This window comes from Serpula lacrymans (genome assembly GCF_000218685.1).
Source record: "Serpula lacrymans var. lacrymans S7.9 unplaced genomic scaffold SERLAscaffold_1, whole genome shotgun sequence".
Classification (NCBI taxonomy): Eukaryota; Fungi; Basidiomycota; class Agaricomycetes; order Boletales; family Serpulaceae; genus Serpula; species Serpula lacrymans.
The window spans coordinates 2,186,737-2,203,379 of record NW_006763290.1 but is presented as its reverse complement, the minus strand read 5'-3'; the positions used below and the strand labels follow the sequence as shown (position 1 = coordinate 2,203,379).

The 16,643-nt window shown below is 42.2% G+C and overlaps 4 protein-coding genes across 4 annotated transcripts; all 4 read right to left on the bottom strand.

Annotated features, from left to right (window-relative positions):
• Positions 1 to 1,891: 1,891 nt before the first annotated feature.
• Positions 1,892 to 2,370, bottom strand: SERLADRAFT_432059 (uncharacterized protein; the record flags this gene model as incomplete). The annotated part of the gene is made up of 2 exons (XM_007312314.1): positions 1,892 to 2,311; positions 2,365 to 2,370. The coding sequence occupies 2 exons, from the start codon at positions 2,368 to 2,370 to the stop codon at positions 1,892 to 1,894; spliced, it is 426 nt and encodes a 141-aa protein (XP_007312376.1).
• Positions 2,371 to 8,968: 6,598 nt separating this feature from the next.
• Positions 8,969 to 9,187, bottom strand: SERLADRAFT_340672 (uncharacterized protein; the record flags this gene model as incomplete). Its single annotated transcript, XM_007312313.1, has 1 exon — positions 8,969 to 9,187. A coding segment is annotated over one exon (219 nt), but the record flags the coding sequence as incomplete, so codon positions are not given.
• Positions 9,188 to 9,692: 505 nt separating this feature from the next.
• On the bottom strand, positions 9,693 to 10,749 carry SERLADRAFT_432055 (uncharacterized protein; the record flags this gene model as incomplete). Its single annotated transcript, XM_007312312.1, has 2 exons — positions 9,693 to 9,990; positions 10,043 to 10,749. The coding sequence occupies 2 exons, from the start codon at positions 10,747 to 10,749 to the stop codon at positions 9,693 to 9,695; spliced, it is 1,005 nt and encodes a 334-aa protein (XP_007312374.1).
• Positions 10,750 to 15,024: 4,275 nt separating this feature from the next.
• On the bottom strand, positions 15,025 to 16,643 carry SERLADRAFT_454807 (uncharacterized protein; the record flags this gene model as incomplete). The annotated part of the gene is made up of 9 exons (XM_007312311.1): positions 15,025 to 15,355; positions 15,413 to 15,485; positions 15,545 to 15,646; positions 15,706 to 15,875; positions 15,930 to 15,997; positions 16,046 to 16,140; positions 16,197 to 16,242; positions 16,301 to 16,403; positions 16,466 to 16,643. The coding sequence occupies 9 exons, from the start codon at positions 16,538 to 16,540 to the stop codon at positions 15,287 to 15,289; spliced, it is 801 nt and encodes a 266-aa protein (XP_007312373.1).

Here is a 16,643-nt window from a genome sequence, read left to right as displayed (position 1 = left end):
CACCCCCACATTGGCATATTACTATCATCTCAGGTGTCCTCCCTTGCAGAAACACAGCAAGTGCACACTTCTGGAATGCAAGCGAGTTCATTGCAAAGGAATACCATGTTTTCTATCCGCTTGCACATTGATGTCTCACCAACACCCCCTTTGTGAGCCTGAAAAGAATTGTTTTCAACACCCAATTGCATGCCAAGCAATCAAGCATCTCCTTCTGGAAGACAAGTCAGTTCATCATCAAGAGATGCAATGTCCTTGGTTCATATTCATGTCGATGCCCCACCGCCACCTTTGTGAGCATCAGAAAACCCATTCTCTGCACCTGCTATATATAACAATTTTCACTGAGCTCAAGATGGCGCTATGGCTACCCCTCTGCCTATGGGATGGATGGCTCTTATCATAGCGCCAGCGCTCTGTTCCCTTAGGGAGATGCTTATAGGCAGAACCCAGTGGTGTACCAGGACTCTGGTATGTTGTCTTGACCTTTTGGTGAGGCTTATCATGGTAGGGACATGGGTCCAATGAATAGGATGGATGGTGTGGGTAAATACTCAAGTATTGGTAGTAGAGGACATGAGCCCCCCCAGTTTATTTGAGGGTCAAATGGTGGCTGTCCTTACCATGAAAGCATGGAGTGGGTACTTCCATATCCCTCTGATTATCAAGGGTCCCTTACTGGCCATATACTTGAGTTTGAACATGCAGAGTGGCCTGCACATTCTCGGGAGCATAGAACTACTGGTGACATGCTGGAATCCACAAATGACAGACACTCTGCCCTTGGTAACCAGCTTGCTGTTGACCAACCACCCTTTAGGTATCATTTTGTTATTATTTTGTCTCACATCTAACCCTCATAGCCATGTTATGTTATTGCTACAACTATGTACAGTGTAACTCTGGTCCTTGACACACAAGATGTAAATGTGTGGATAAAAGTAATACCACTTTGATTGCTGTACTTCAAGTGAGCTAGGCTTTGACACACCAAGCATAACCAACTTTTGTCACACCCAAAATTGATGAAAAAGCCTGAAAGTAGTTAGAGTATTTAATTGTATTTTGGACCTATAAGATTTTGTCAGAATACTGTATTTTTGTTGACATAATTCTACATTTCCACACAACACATAATATCAATGGAAATATGTGAACAAAAATACAGTATTCTGACAAAATCTTGTAGGTCCAAAATACAATCAAATATTTTAACTACTTTCAAGCTTTTTCATCAATTTTTGTGACAAAAGCCAGTTATGCATGGTGTGTGAAATCAGACTGAAATATATTACATTATGGACTAGAAATCATAAGTTATGCATTCATAAGCCTCATCAGGATGCAAAGAAATATGAAGGTATCATTGTCACTTCAAACAAGTCCTTGACACAGTGTGACGGACACAATAAATTCCTTTTTTGGTCATGTGACAAACACAACCACTTCTGTTGTCTGCTGAGAGTTGTGCTTTGCTGTACTAGCAATCTTCCGAGTCACTGCTATCACTGTCACTGTCTCCTTGTGCTGGAATGCTCTCTATTTGCTGCTGGACAATATTCTTCCTCCGTGGCCTTGTGGGCTTCTCTGGCATCTATTTTTTTGGTAAGCCCTCTTCAGTCAACTTTTCACACTCTAACTCCCATCTTGCCATAGCACCAGTGTGTTTTGCAAGTTGTCTCTGCCACTCCTTCTCCATGGCTCCCTTCTCCAAATGTTGGGCTTCTTTCTTGGCTCTCCTGGTTTCCTTGCAGTCTTTTTATCCCTCTTTTGTTGTTCTGTCTGCTCAACCTCAAGAATAAATTCATCACTAGTCAAATGTTGGCCCCTTGCCCTGAGAAAACAGCTTGGTGCATTCATTCTCCTTCCAATTCTCTTTTGCATAGAGGGCCTAACCTTGTTTTATTGTGAAAACATCTTGGATTACGAGCTGAGCATGGGCTCCCTCAATGATTGTATCCCGGCCTTGTACATGTTGTTTAGCAAGCATTAGACTGTCCCGAGGTTTTGAAGCATATAATTTCAGGTCATTGTGCAACATCTTAGATACAGAGGCTGTAGGAGCTACGAGGGACCACTTGGAAATTGGTATATCTGGTGGGCCTTTGAGAACAGGTTTTGTAATCAGACTGGAAGAGGTAACTAGAGCCTTTGACACAAAACAGCTCCCAGATGCTGTTTTTGCCAGGCTAGCAGTCATGATCCGAACTCGTTTTGAGGGAGAAAAAAGTGCTGGATCAATGCTATCATCAAGTGGTGCATTTTGGGTGATGTCGGGTGGGAGTCTGGATTTCCGGAGGATATGATAGGCCTGTAAGTGCCTAGTGAGGTTTCTAATGATGTTGGCTGATGATATTGGTACACTGCCATGATGGCCCGTACAGGACTTGCTTGTTGCATAGGGGATGATCCTTTCACATATGTAGCTTCACTTGGCTTCATCTGTGAAGTAGATATGACACTCCGGTTGAATAAAAAGATGCCAGTAGCTGCAAATGAGGAGCAGACAACCTCAGGAGTGAAAGCATGTAAGAAGGTTCTGCCAAACACTCCTGTGAAGTCAGCAGTGGTAACTTTATGCTTTTCTTGCTTTCAAAAATTTTCACCTCATCTTTCCAGGCAGTATTGTAGATGGCGAAGCAGATAACATCTAGACCCTGTAGAGCATGGGTTGTGTGAGGCGGGTAGGCAAGTATTTCAACCTTGTTTCCGTGAGCATAACAAAGCAGTGCTGATATGTGATGAGAGGAGTGTCCGTCAAGGAAGAGTATCCAAGCCTGGCCATTTGCTTTTTCTCTTGTCTTTATGTTAAAGTCTTGAACCCAATACAGTCCAAGCTGGCCATCAGTCCAGCCATTTGGTGATGCAGCAATCCTAGTGTCGGTGAGTTGATGTGGCTAATTTCTGGCACATTTGACTTAAGATCTATTTGCTATATTGTTATTCCCCCACTTTTTCATAATATTCTTGCCCTTGAAAATGAGTGTGGGCTACACTGTTGTGCCATGCACACACAGTTATGATTGCAGTGACATTCCCATGATCTCCACTGCCCTGCTGACATTGCCATTTTGCTCCCTTTATCCCAACTACTTGGCGAGTGCCATGATCAGATGGCATATTGCCTGTTTCATCCATACCATAGATGTTTTTGATAAAATTGGATAATGACCAGACCAGGGATTGAACCTGGAACCTTCTGGATACATGCCAGCTGCTCTACCAATTGAGCTATATGGCCAAGGTTATGCAATGTAGGATCTTAAACATGACATGCAACCACAGACGTCTTACACAGAATAGCTGCTGCATACTGGGCTGGCTTACAAATCAGAGGTATTATCCTATGGAATATTGGTATGTCAGAGTATATTCTAACAGTTTTTAGGGTTGATCTTCTCTCCATCTGGCTGGAGGACTAGGTGAGCTTCCACTAGATCAAACCAACACTCAACATTGGGTGGGTTGATCATTGAGTTGAGTGGTCAGGACCAGTGAATGTGTACTTGTGTAAGAAATCTTGATGCCCAGTGCTCCCTGACTAGTTCATAGTCATCTCCATATTTGGATTTCAAAACCATGTTGGCCTTCTGGCATAGTTCTCCCAGAGTCAGTGGGAATCCTTGAGCAGCAGATTCAAGAAGGTAATTCACAAGAACAGATAGCCTACACATGGCATTCCGTTCAAACGCTCACGTTCCCATACTGTAAATGGTATACAGACTAAAGCCAGATATTGTTCACAGCCCGCTGGAATTAATTCATATGGTTCAGACAAACCAAATTATATACTTTGGCTTATACACACCATATGAATGCTACCTGATATGGGCTGTGAAAACTATATCCAAAAGTAATAATATAGTTGCATAAACCTGTACTTAGATAAACTTTTTACTAGAACTATACTGTAATGCAACAATTTGGTTTTCCAAGACTATACCATGGAAACAGGGTATTAAAACCATACCATAGTGATATGAATATATACAACTATACTTTGATAAATGGTGTGGTAAAACCATACTGTAATACACTGCTATAGTTGCATAAGACTGTATCTGGGTAAACAGTGTATCAAAACTATACTACAGTATAGTAATATGGGTGTATGGGACTGTACTTCAGTAAACAGTATATTGAAACCATACTATAACATACTACCTACTATGGTCATATAAGACCATACCTTAGTAAACAGTGTATCAGAACTATACCATAGTACAAGACCATATTTTAGTATATAGTATATTAAAACTATACTGTAAGATTACTACTATGATCATATAAGACTATACCTTAGGAAACAGTATTTCAGAACTGTACTGTAGCATAGTAATATGGTTATATCGGACCATACTTCAGTTAACAGTATATTAAAACTATACTATAATACACACTATAGTTTCATAGGACCATACTTTAGTAGACAGTGTATCAGAACCATATCATATTTAGATTATATGGTTTCACAAGACCATACTTCAATAAATAGAATATAGAAACTATATTGAATTTGGGTAATATGGTTGCATAAAACTATACTATGATAAACAGTTTATAAACACTATACATGTTTTTTTTTAGTATGGTTTTGATATACCATTGCAAATGTTATGGTTATATAATACTATATCAATATGGTTGCAGAAAACTAAACTAAAATAAACATGTATAAAAATACAAACACAGGATTTGAACTTAAGACCTCATAGTATTGCAAGAGCAAGACAACCAGATTTAACCACTACACTATTACCATTATATATATTGTCTAAATATTATATGCTATAAGCCTATAAAGTTGTCTAGTTTTAATGGACTTAGAATAATTTTATGAAAAAGTGCAGCAATATAGTTTCCCCACACCATATCCAAACAGTATTATAGCACCATACTACTTATATGGTTTCTCAAAACTGTAATAATAGAATAGTGCACAAAAACCATTTCACACAATATAGTGACCTAAAACCATATTATTGTATAGTTGTCAGATACTGTTTCAGATATAGTTTCTACAAACCATATTGGTAAAAAGTAATATAGTGGTATAAAACCATATCCTAACCAACAAGTAGGTATAGTTTCTCTAAACCATAATAATCTACTTGTATAGTTTATACACACTATACAGGTACTTTTATACATTTATTTAAATATCTTGAATATCATTTCTATTCATCTTGTGGCTCAGTGGTTTAGTTGTCTACTCAAATTATTGACTGACCGCAAGGCCTTTGGTTCAACTTTTGATGGTGGCAATTTTTTTGAAATGCAATGAGATAGTCTCTAGAAACCATATCACTGAATTAATTACAGCCGGCTGTGAATGCAATGTGGCTAAATGCTGTATATGTCCTAAAGTGGTAGACCGTGAGCGTTTGAACAGCCGGGTCTGCATCGCCTGTAACAACCAAGAGTTAGTTACTCTGGCGCACACAAGCACACACTATAAAGGTAGTGAATGGGGAGCGGTTACCCCTTAGGCTGCAGAGAGTTTGTTGGTTAACAACAGGAGGACTTGCTGAGGAATCTCCTTGATCTATTGGGGTATTTATACTAATACAGAGTGTTTGTACCTATGTACTGTATAGTTGATAAAAGCAGTGGCTGACAATGTCAGAGGGTGCAGCCCGTGTGATCAGCTCCACTGCATGAGAGAATTTGTGTCTAAAAGAAGAATAAAGGCAGTGTCATGCGAGAAAGTAGAGTTAGAACAAAAAGGAAAGTGCCGCATGGCGCGGAGTGTGAGCTATAGTAAAAGGTTAAGGCAAAGAATGAAAATTAAAGGAATGGTCCAAAAATTGTGTTATCGTAACACTACCCCCTTCTAAGGCTCAACTTCCAGGCAAGACCAAATACCGGAGGTGGTAGTCAAAATTTCAGGCATAGTTTGAAAAAGAGAATTATAAAGTTTTGAATCCATGCCTCTAAGCTTCCTAGGAGCTGAGGGATTCTTAGAATAAAATTTGCGAACCGCGTTGCGGGAATTGTCTAGATGGGCTTCTGGTTCCCACATTCTGTCCTCATCTCCATATCCCTTCCATAGGACTAGGAATTCTAGTTTTCCACGCTTCAAGTGTGCGTCTATCACCCGTTCAACTTCAAACTCTTCTTCACCTTCCTGGGTGACTACAACCGGTCCGGGCCGGTCTAGGCGCTGTCCCAGCAGCGGCCCTTTGTAAGGTTTCACATGACTAATATTGACCGTGGGTACTACCTTCATTCGTTTTGGGAGTTCCAGCTCCATCACATTAGGTTTGACTTCCTTATTCCGGTATGAACCAATCCACTTTTTGGTCAGTTTTCTAGACTGCCGATCTTTTAACTTTAAGTGGTTGGTATCTAACCAGACTAGGTCGCCGACCTTGTAATCAGGGGCCTTAGAGTGTCTACGCTTTGCCCTGTTCTTCATCTGCTCTGCAGTTTTGCATAGCGCCTTGCATGTTTCGTCCAAGACAGATTTCATGTCCTTGGCCATGTTCTCAGCCGCCTTGTTCTTGCTTTTGCCAGGTTCTACACCCATTCTGGGGAGGTACAATCTAGTAACCTCAAATGGTGCCTTTCCCGTAGCCGATGACTGTTTCATGTTATAAGAGAACTGGGCTATCTTTAGCCACTTGGCCCAATCTGTCTGCCTGTCATTAATAAATATCCGGAGATATTGTTTCAACTCCTGGTTCAGTCTCTCCATTTGTCCATCAGTCTGCGGATGGAACACCGTTGATAATTTAGGTTTGATGCCCAGCATCTGGCATAATTCTTTCGTAAATTCGCTAGCGAATTGTGGCCCTCTATCGGAGATAACTGTTTCTGGTAATCCATGGATAGACCATACAAAATCATTAAATAAATCAGCTGTACCAGTGGCAGTAATAGTTTTGTTGGTGGGTATGAATACCACTTCTTTGGAGAAGCGATCTACTACCACCATTACTGAATCATACCCATTTGACTCGGGCAGATCCGTTGTGAAATCAACCGATATATCCTGCCAGGGACCAGCTGGTATCGGATTCAGCATAAGTTTACCGGCCGGCGGTTGATGAGAATTCTTAGCCATGGCACACAGACAGGATTTTACGTATTCCTGTACGTCTTTGACCATGCCAGGCCACATATAGTTTCTGGAGATCAACTCCATTGTTCATTGCCACCCAGGGTGCCCAGCCACCGGAGTGTCATAATGTCTATCTATTGCCTTGATCCTTGCGGACTCAGGCACATATATGTTGTTTTTAAAATGGAAGAGCCTGTCTTCCCATAAATAGTTTTCATTGCCATCAAGGCGTGCCTTCTCTTGTGAGGAGATGTCTTTCTTGAAGACTTCCAAAAGATTGGAATCCTGCCTGATTCTAACATTGGCAACCCTTGATTGGTTTATCAGGGTAACACCTTTGTTGTCATCTTCGATGCCGTTGGCATGATCCTCTCTTCTGGACAAAGTGTCCGCTTTCCCCATAGAGCTTCCAGGCTTATGAATTAATTTATAATGAAACCTTGACAAGTATACCGCGTAGTGGGCCTGTCTTCGGTTCAAGTCTCCGGCTATCATAAAATACTCCAGATTCTTATGATCAGTCCAAATTTCAAATTGGTGTCTAGCACCTTCTAAGTAGTGCCGCCAGTGCTCTAAGGCTCTAATGACGGCTAGCATCTCTTTGTCGTAAATTTGATAGTTGTGCTTTGTAGGCAACAAACTATGTGATAAATAGGCACAAGGCCTCCAAAGATTGTCAGGGCATTTAATTGACAAAACAGCCCCAGTAGCAAAATCAGAAGAGTTGGTTTCTAGCCGGAACTCTTTGTCTAATTCTGGAAATACTAATATGGGCGCTGTTGTAAATGCCTGTTTAAGCTTATCAAAAGCTTCTTGTTCTTTGGCGCCCCAGTGCCAAACGATATCCTTTTTAGTGAGATCGTTCAACAGTCTCGTGATTTTTGTGAAGTTTTTGATAAACCTTCGGTAGAAATTTCCTAAGCCAAGGAAGGCCCTAACTCCTTTGATGCGAGTAGGTTCTGGCCAGTCCAATATAGCTTGAAATTTCTCAGGATCCATCCTGATTCTGTTCTGGCCTATGATCATACCGAGGAAGTCTACTTCCTTTACCTTAAAATTACATTTTTTGGGTTTGACAAATAGGTCCCGTTCCTGTAAGCGTCAAAGGACTTCTTGCACAATCCTGTCATGCTCAGCCTCATCATCTAACTTCGTAAATATCAACAAATTGTCAATGTAAATGACGACACAGTTTTCCATATCTGCAAAGATCTCCTTCATCATGCTCTGGAAGGTTGCCGGTGAGTTGGTCAACCCAAAGAACATAATGAGGGGTTTGGAGGATCCTCGGTGGCACGTGAACGCGGCCTTCCAAGCATCTTCTTCTTTAATTTGTACATTATTGTACCCCCATCTGAGATCCATCTTTGTTAAGATTTTGGCACCAGCCAATTTGTCTACTAGCTGACTGATTAAAGGCAGCGGATACACATTTTTAACCGTGTGCTCATTCACGTAATGATAGTCCATAATCATACGCTTCTTACCATCCTTTTTAGGAATGAAGAACACCGGGGACGTCATAGGGCTTTTGGAAGGTCTGATGTAACCCTTCCTAAGCTGTTCGTCTATGAAACTTGACACCTCATCTCTTTCTGGAGCAGAGAGTGGTATCATGTGTCCTTTTCTCGGTTTGAAGGTGTCCTATAAATCTATAGCATGGTCCCAAGGCTTAGCCTCTGGGAAGCGCTCTGATTTATGTTTTGAAAAGACTTTCCAGAAATCATGGTACTCGGGAGGTATCAGCCTCTTAATCTCTTCTTCGGGTTTTACCTCATCATCGTCATCGTCAATCTTTTCTAAAAATCTGAGCTCATAAATGTGACCAGCGTTTATCTTCTCAAGACGCTCATTGTGACGGACATGATTTGGTTTACCCAAGTTCACACACTCCCGAGGGCAACGTGACAATGTGATAACCCCTGTCTGCCAGTCAATCTCAGGATTGTGTTTGAATAGCCAGGTCCAGCCCAAGATTAAATTAATCTTCCCTAGTTGGGTAGCTTTGGCAGTGACGTGTTCCCTGTGTCCTTGGTACTCGACAACAAAGGAACATTTGTGTGTGATACAGCCACCTGCGTTAAGCGTACCGTCAACGTTATAGACGGGAATAGATACATCTAATTTTACAAGGGGGGCCCAATTTGCTCCGCCCAGACCTGATCTATGAAGATTCCGTTAGTGCCTGAATCAAGCAGTGCGCTGGTTGGGTGTTCTATGCCCCGGGCAAGGTTTTCCACACCAACGTCTAAATGGATCTCTTTTTGGAATAAATATGTGCGCATCAACACACACTTTGGGATTTTGGGAAAGGGTGGCTGCAATGAAGAAGAAGAGGTATCAAAAGCTACATGTTTTTCTATTTTATTTTTACCAGAATCAAGCACCCTATTGTTTGTCTCGCCGGGGCCGCGCTCCAAAGGAGACGCTGGTACAGTGGTGGCATTGTAAGTATTACAGTCACAATGCTTCATACAAGTACATATTTCAGATAACAAATTTAGAAATCTATTTACAAATTGGGGAGCCACCCCTTTCTTTCCATTATTGCTTGTGCAACACCCCGGAGCAGGGGCCACTTTGTTGTGGTTTACTGCATTGTTTTGTGGAGCGAAGGCACCCAAGTGACCTAAGCTCCAAACTCTTTTCCCTGGGTCTTTATTTCAGTGACCTGCTGGTCGTAAAAGAAGGCCCGGATCTCGTTGTATGAACGACCGGCCAGAGTCTGGAGCCAATCGTCCGGTTTTTCTGTTTCTAATTGGCGCGCCTGTCGCCCTTGGTTATTTTTTTTGTTGGGCGGCCTGCGCCCCTTTTCTGCAATCTTGGGACATGTGTCCCTCTTGGCCACAGTTGTAACAGTTGCCCTTGAATCTGCGCATCTGTCCGCCTTGGACTGCACCAATATCCATAGGAGCACCCTGTCCTGGCTGCAGCCGGAACAGTTTGAACCTGTGAGAGTGTTTATGGTGGTTTGATGACCCAGGGTGCCTCTGGGGAACATTGTTTTTGGTGGTGGACCCGCCACCAAATAGCATATCGTAGAGCTCTATGGCCCTACCAATTTTTTGAACCTCCTCAGCAGCTGCTGCAAGGTTCTCACTCCGCATATCTTGTATGTAGAGCTGTCGGGCAATAACCGGTGATGCATTGCGCTCCAACAACTCTACTGCATGTTCATTGCCTAGACCCCCTTGGATGGAGAAGGCCAGGAACCGGGTAACAAAGTCATCCATCCTCATGTTTCCTTGTTTGAAGGTACGGATTTGCTGACGCACCAAGTCATGCTCAGCTTGGGGTTTGAAGTATTTTTTGATCTCGACTTTGAGATCATCCCAAGTAGGCCACACTCCCGCTGTACAGCACTCCTGCATTCTTACTTGGGCGTATCGACCCGCCACAGGTCCTTTCAGTCTTGACAGCACAGCCGTCGCTATTTCAAAATCATCAGCAAACACATCCTTCGCTTTGATCCAAATCTGGAGCTTGATCCACCATTCGGCAAATCGCGCCCTATCTCCTTGGAAAGCGCTGGGGTCAGCGACAATCTCGACTTTCTTGTTGAACTTTCGCTCAACCATAGATTTTGCTGCTGGGGCAGCCTGAATCTCGGTGAGCTGATTTGTTAACGCCTGAATCTGTGTACGCATGTTGTGCAGCAGACTGTTTATATCTGGTTGCGACAACATGTTGACTTGTTCTCTTTGGTAATGTAAAAAAAAGGTAACTGGGGGTTCCTGCTTGCTATCTGCGGATCAACCTCTTCCCAGCTGAGTATTGGATCTCAATCTCCGACTACCCACACTATAGTATTTGAAAAAGTATATAAAAAGTATTCGTAATAAACCCTGGTCCAAACAGTTGTCAGGGGTGGTCCGCTTGTTAAGCTGTCAACCCTTCTCCAGACTGGCGGAGCCAAGTGCCCGGCCTGGTCAGAGGTATTTGAAGAAGAAGTTTTGTATTTCTAAATTTAATCAACAATAGTGTGCACACTATTGTTGATCTACAGTACTCCCCTTCACGCTGGGGTCCGCGTATTAAAGGTATTGTTTCTTCTCCCAAAGCACTACAAGGCCGTCGTGAAGAGCGCACCTATCTGCTATACGGGATATTCCCAAACAATAACCAACTCTCCTTCACCCTGGAGTCCAGGTGCCCAGTGGGACTTTTTGCACAACGTGCAAGAGAGTAGAAGAGCGAGTCCTAATGTAACAACCAAGAGTTAGTTACTCTGGCACACACAAGCACACACTATAAAGGTAGTGAATGGGGAGTGGTTACCCCTTAGGCTGCAGAGAGTTTGTTGTTTAACAACAGGAGGACTTGCTGAGGAGTCTCCTGGATCTATTGGGGTATATATACTAATACAGAGTGTTTGTACTTATGTACTGTACAGTTGATAAAGTCAGTGGCTGATGATGTCATGGGGCCTAGCCCGCATGACCAGCTCCACTATGTGAGAGAGTTGTATTTAAAATAAGAAGAAGGCAACGCGGCGCGAGAAAGAGAAGTTTGATCAAAAGGGGAAGTGCCGCGTGGCACCATGTATGAAAGCTACAGTATACAAGGTTAAAGCGGAGAATGAAAAGAAGGAAAGGTCCAAAAATTGTGTTATCATAACAAGTTTCAGTTTCCACTTCAACTTTCTTTCTCTTTTGGGCATTTTGTGCCATGCGGCACTTTCTTTTTGTTTCAAACTCTATTTAGGACTTTCATTTTCTCGTGCTACGCAGCTTCCTTTTATTTTTAGTAACAACTCTCTCACATGGTGGAGCTGATCTCAAGGGCTATGTACTGTACAGTTGATAAAAGCAGTGGCTGATGATGTCAGAGGGCACAGCCCGTGTAATCAGCTCCACTGCATGAGAGACTTTGTGTCTAAAAGAAGAATAAAGGCAGTGTCATGTGAGAAAGTGGAGTTAGAACAAAAAGGAAAGTGCCGCATGGCACGGAGTGTGAGCTATAGTAAAAGGTTAAAGCGGAGAATGAAAATTAAAGGAAAGGTCCGAAAATTGTGTTATCGTAACATTGCCTGCCCCCACAAGAACATCCTCCTCTACTGAGGTCAGCTTTTGCTTGGTAATATTAAAGTCAGACATAGCTGTTCCTCTGTCGTAAAGTCTTGATAGAGTCCTCCATCCTATTATTGGATTTAGCCATGTGAGCTCACATAGCCACCTGATCACAGGGAGTGCATAAAAGCAAAGTGGACCAGCCAGGGATGTACTCCAGGACTCTGCCTTTATATGGTGGTGCTCTAACCAACTGAGCTACCCAGCTCTTATACTAATGTCAACTCATGATGTATGTTGTCTAACAAGGCTAACAGGCTTTGACCTTGACTATTCCAACACCTACTCCACATTGCTTTTCAATTGGCCAAACACCATAACCCTCTCCATTTGGTTTTATCTTCTCAAGACAATATGCATGAAGAGTTTGTGCCATTTTCACATCACTTTCTTCATGTTTGGTCTTCTTCTTTGATGTAATAGACTTTGTGTAGTTGACCATTTGAGCTTGAATGGGCTCTATGTTTAGATAAACGAAGACAGTGTGATTTTAGAAGCACAGAAACAGTGCATGAAATGATCCAGATATGGTAAACTAAATTCTCACAGTATCTCAGTCTTGTCACGCTCAAACAGCTGATTGCACTGGCAAGTATTCTCATGTGCTGCATATGTTACAACACCACCTTCAGTGGGCCAGAAGTCTACTCTATAATAAATTTAATACAATACTTAATGTGTACTATATATGCCCCTTTTTTGCTCAAAAATACTTCATACAGTTTGATCAGATCACCTGGAGCACTCTATTGCTTGGGAAATAAGAGATTACATACTGACTTACATGCTATAAGATGGATGACACAAGTTAAATCACACTGTGTCAAGGACCGGTGTTACACTGTATACTGTAACAACCAAAGTTTGTATACTCTGGCGCACAACATGACAGGCAGAGAGTGGTGAGTGGAGGAGAGGATCATCTCCCTTAGGGTAGGACCAATTTTGTTATGGGTAAATAACAGGAGGACTCGCTGAGAAGCCTCCTTGATCTATTGGGGTATCTACAGACTATTTGTAGATGTATACTATACAGTTGATACAGGCAGTGGCTGATGATGTCATAGTGCGCAACCTGTGTGACCAGCTCCACTGCGTGAAAAACTTTGTAGCTAAAAATAAAGGAAAGCAGTGCAGTATGAGAAAGTGGAGTTTGAACAAAATGGAAAGTGCCACATGGCACAGCATGTGAAAACTACAAAAGTAAGTTAAAGTGGAGAATGAAATTTAAAGGTCCCAAAGTTGTGTATTGTAACATATACCATGTTTTGTATATTAGTTGATAAATTGGTATGTTTGAGTTCTTTGTCCCTTGTGCTTGAAGGATCAGTAGCTCTGGCTTGAGGCTCATGTTGAGGCTCATCTGCAGAGCCTTGTAAAATATCATGTCTTACAAGAAGCAAAAAAAAACATATGGCTTTGACAAATGGGGGCCCAAAAGATTACAGTTGCTCCGGCTGTGTGTTTTGGATAAAAATTCAAACAGTACCCCCACTGACATCTTTGGAAAGGTGCCAAAAATGAACACATCTTCTCAAAGGTTGAGCCTCTCCAAGTAGGAAGTCACAATCCTCTACATATCAATTTGAAAAGGTTCTGTCTACATAATGCTCAAATAACCACGATCCTGAGTGTAATCCTCTTCCAAGAGCCTGTCTCTTAGATGCAATCAGCTCTCCAAGGAAACCCCATCTGACAATGTGTGGGAACCCCCGGAATGTGCTGCCAAGGGTGGAATTTCCTAATAGAACTACAGAGGAGTACAAAATATAGTACAGCAGTCTTGATATGCAAGTGAAAAAGGTATTTACATTGTTTAATTTATTGAAAGACAAAGCCATCAATTATGCTAAATAACATTACATAGCCCCATGAAGGATGTGCGGCACAGGCCACCAAAGAGCAGGTGTGCAATATGATTTACACTATGCTGTGTCTAGCTCACAATGATATCATTTGTAAAGAAAGCTGCTGCTGCAAACTTGCCTGAAAACAAAACTGTAGACTAAGCTTGGGTGTCTGCTCCGAGTCAATGTAGAAACTATCACCTCAGTTGTAGCCAGACCAACTGATGTTATCTGTACCTAGGAACAATTACCACTTTGATAATAGCATATCAGCGTAAGGATAACAATGAATAGAAAACCGGTAATGTACCCTCAGTTTTAGCCAGACCAACTGAGGGGAAAAGTAGAATGAGAACAAATATATATGAAGAAAGTGATAAAACTAAGTGAAACTACAATAGATGTTAGTTTAAGGTGATCTCTAATAAATGTAATGTAACATACCTCAGCCGCTGCCTGAGAGGCTATAGAAACGACTGAGGTATTCCTATACTAAACCCCCTACTACTTATAGTCGGAGGTGCTACTTGCTACAGTATAATGACTCCTAGGAGAACAATGGTTACTCCATGGAGAACAATGGCTGCTTTGGCAGAGACCGGGTTTATCCGGTTTTGTCAGAAAGTAGAAAAAAGCCACGTGTAAGTTTGAATATATTGTTGTATCACAAACCCTATGTTTTCTATCCCAACAGTCAATACTGCTCCACCTCAATCTCTGGGCTTCCCTCTAATGTTCTAATCCCTTTGTTTCTTTCGGTAGCCATGTTTTTGTAATGAGAATATGTATTTGATAACACTATTTGAGCTGCATATAAGATTTGAGATGGATGACTATACAATCTACTGAAATCTTTTGAAATCTATTCCAAGTGAAAATTTCTATTCCACTTGATTTATTTAGATTTATTCTACAAAACTCACTTTTCTACTGAAATCGAGTCAAAACGGCACATCAGATGCCACCCGATTGCCCTCGATTTCCGTAGATCCGGTTTTCACTTGGATATATCAGCGCAAACCTGAGCTGGGGTCAACTCTGTAACAGAACGCTAGTCGCCGTGCTTTATTTAGTTAAGCTACTATGATTATACTGCTTATTATAGCACAAGCTTGTCACGAGGAACTGGATGACAATGACATGACGGAGGCTCGCTTCGTAGATCGAATCAACCCACGGCGTCGCCTGACAAAGGCGTGTGGGTTATCATATTCAGTGCGGTAAATTTTTTTAAGTACGAGAGCACCACAAGACAACATGGCGTAAGTGAAAAGTGAAATGAAACTCCCTGTCTAAACATGACAACGCTATTTCAGGGGGCTGTAAGGAAGTGGAAGGAGAACGAAAGAATCCATGAATTTGGCAAGTTGCGAAGTCTGTTTCCGGAAGTCTTTGGTCAATCATGCAGATGTACAAGATAGGATCTGTTCTACCTTGGACACTGTTTCTGCCCATCCGTCAATTTGCCAAGCCTTTTCACGCATTTCTTTCCTGGCTTCGAGGCTCCTGTGCCATACGTTAGGTCATGCACTATTAAATAGGGCCTCAAAATACCAAAGACCTACGGGTATTGCCACATGTGGTGAACTTGATGCAACCTTCCTATTTGCGAGAACCACGCACCGACCGGAGCGACAAATTTTCGACGTGCTTCGATGCCCTTCCGCCTGAACATGAGTAAGTCGCAAGATCAGGCATGAAATCACAAGCGGCATTAGGGACGCACCATGCATTCTCCCATTCAAGAAGAGTACCCGGTTTTAATTGGTAAGTTCGAAGTTCGAAGATACCACCCTGTGCATGTGGAGGCGACGTGGGGAAAAATGCGAATTCTTGAGTTAGCTGGGATGTACGAGATGTTACAGAAGGAAGAAGTTCTCTATAGGCATTTGCATGCTGGAGATAACAGTCAGGGTACGAAAGCCTCGAGTCCATTGCATCAGTACTCACATGAGTCTTCTTAATTAAAGCGGTGGTCTTATCATAGCCAGCATAATTCTCGTACTCGAGAATATGAACTTAACAAGAATGAGCGATAGTATAAATTCGTTAAAAGAAAAGAGCACCAAAAGCATCTTGGTCTCCAACAATAGTTTCCCAGCTGCCTGTCAACTTCACATGAAGTTCTGGATCATTCTTAATTCCGGCATAGTATTTGGCACTGTGGAGGGTTGCTTTAGTCTGTATATTGTTGGTGGTCACGACGAGAAAACGCACGCTGCATGTTTATAAACTTCAACCGCGTCTGGCTTCACTCTGTGAACTGTGATTCTACACCTATCAGCAAAATATAGCGAAGACATAGTTCTCTCCTTACAAACCTTCGAAGCCATGCACATATTTTCCCCGGGCAACTAACCTAGAATGTTGCTGTATGTCGACCTCTCCTGCTTCCTTGGCCTCGGGAGAACCGTGCAGTATTGACTGTTCGAATTTTATTTAAGAAGTAGGTCAACAGCTTGATCAAAGAAGGTCTAAACCAATACCTGAACGGAAATAAACCTCCGTGCCCTCGAAAGCGCAACTACACGTATAGTTGTATGGTTCACGATTCTGAGCATTGTCAGGGAGTCTACTAATTTAGAGAATCAGTGGGTTGCGGTAGTGCCAAAGCGGAGCTACACTAGTATCCCCGACTCTGAACTGTGGAGCGGGCATTCTCTC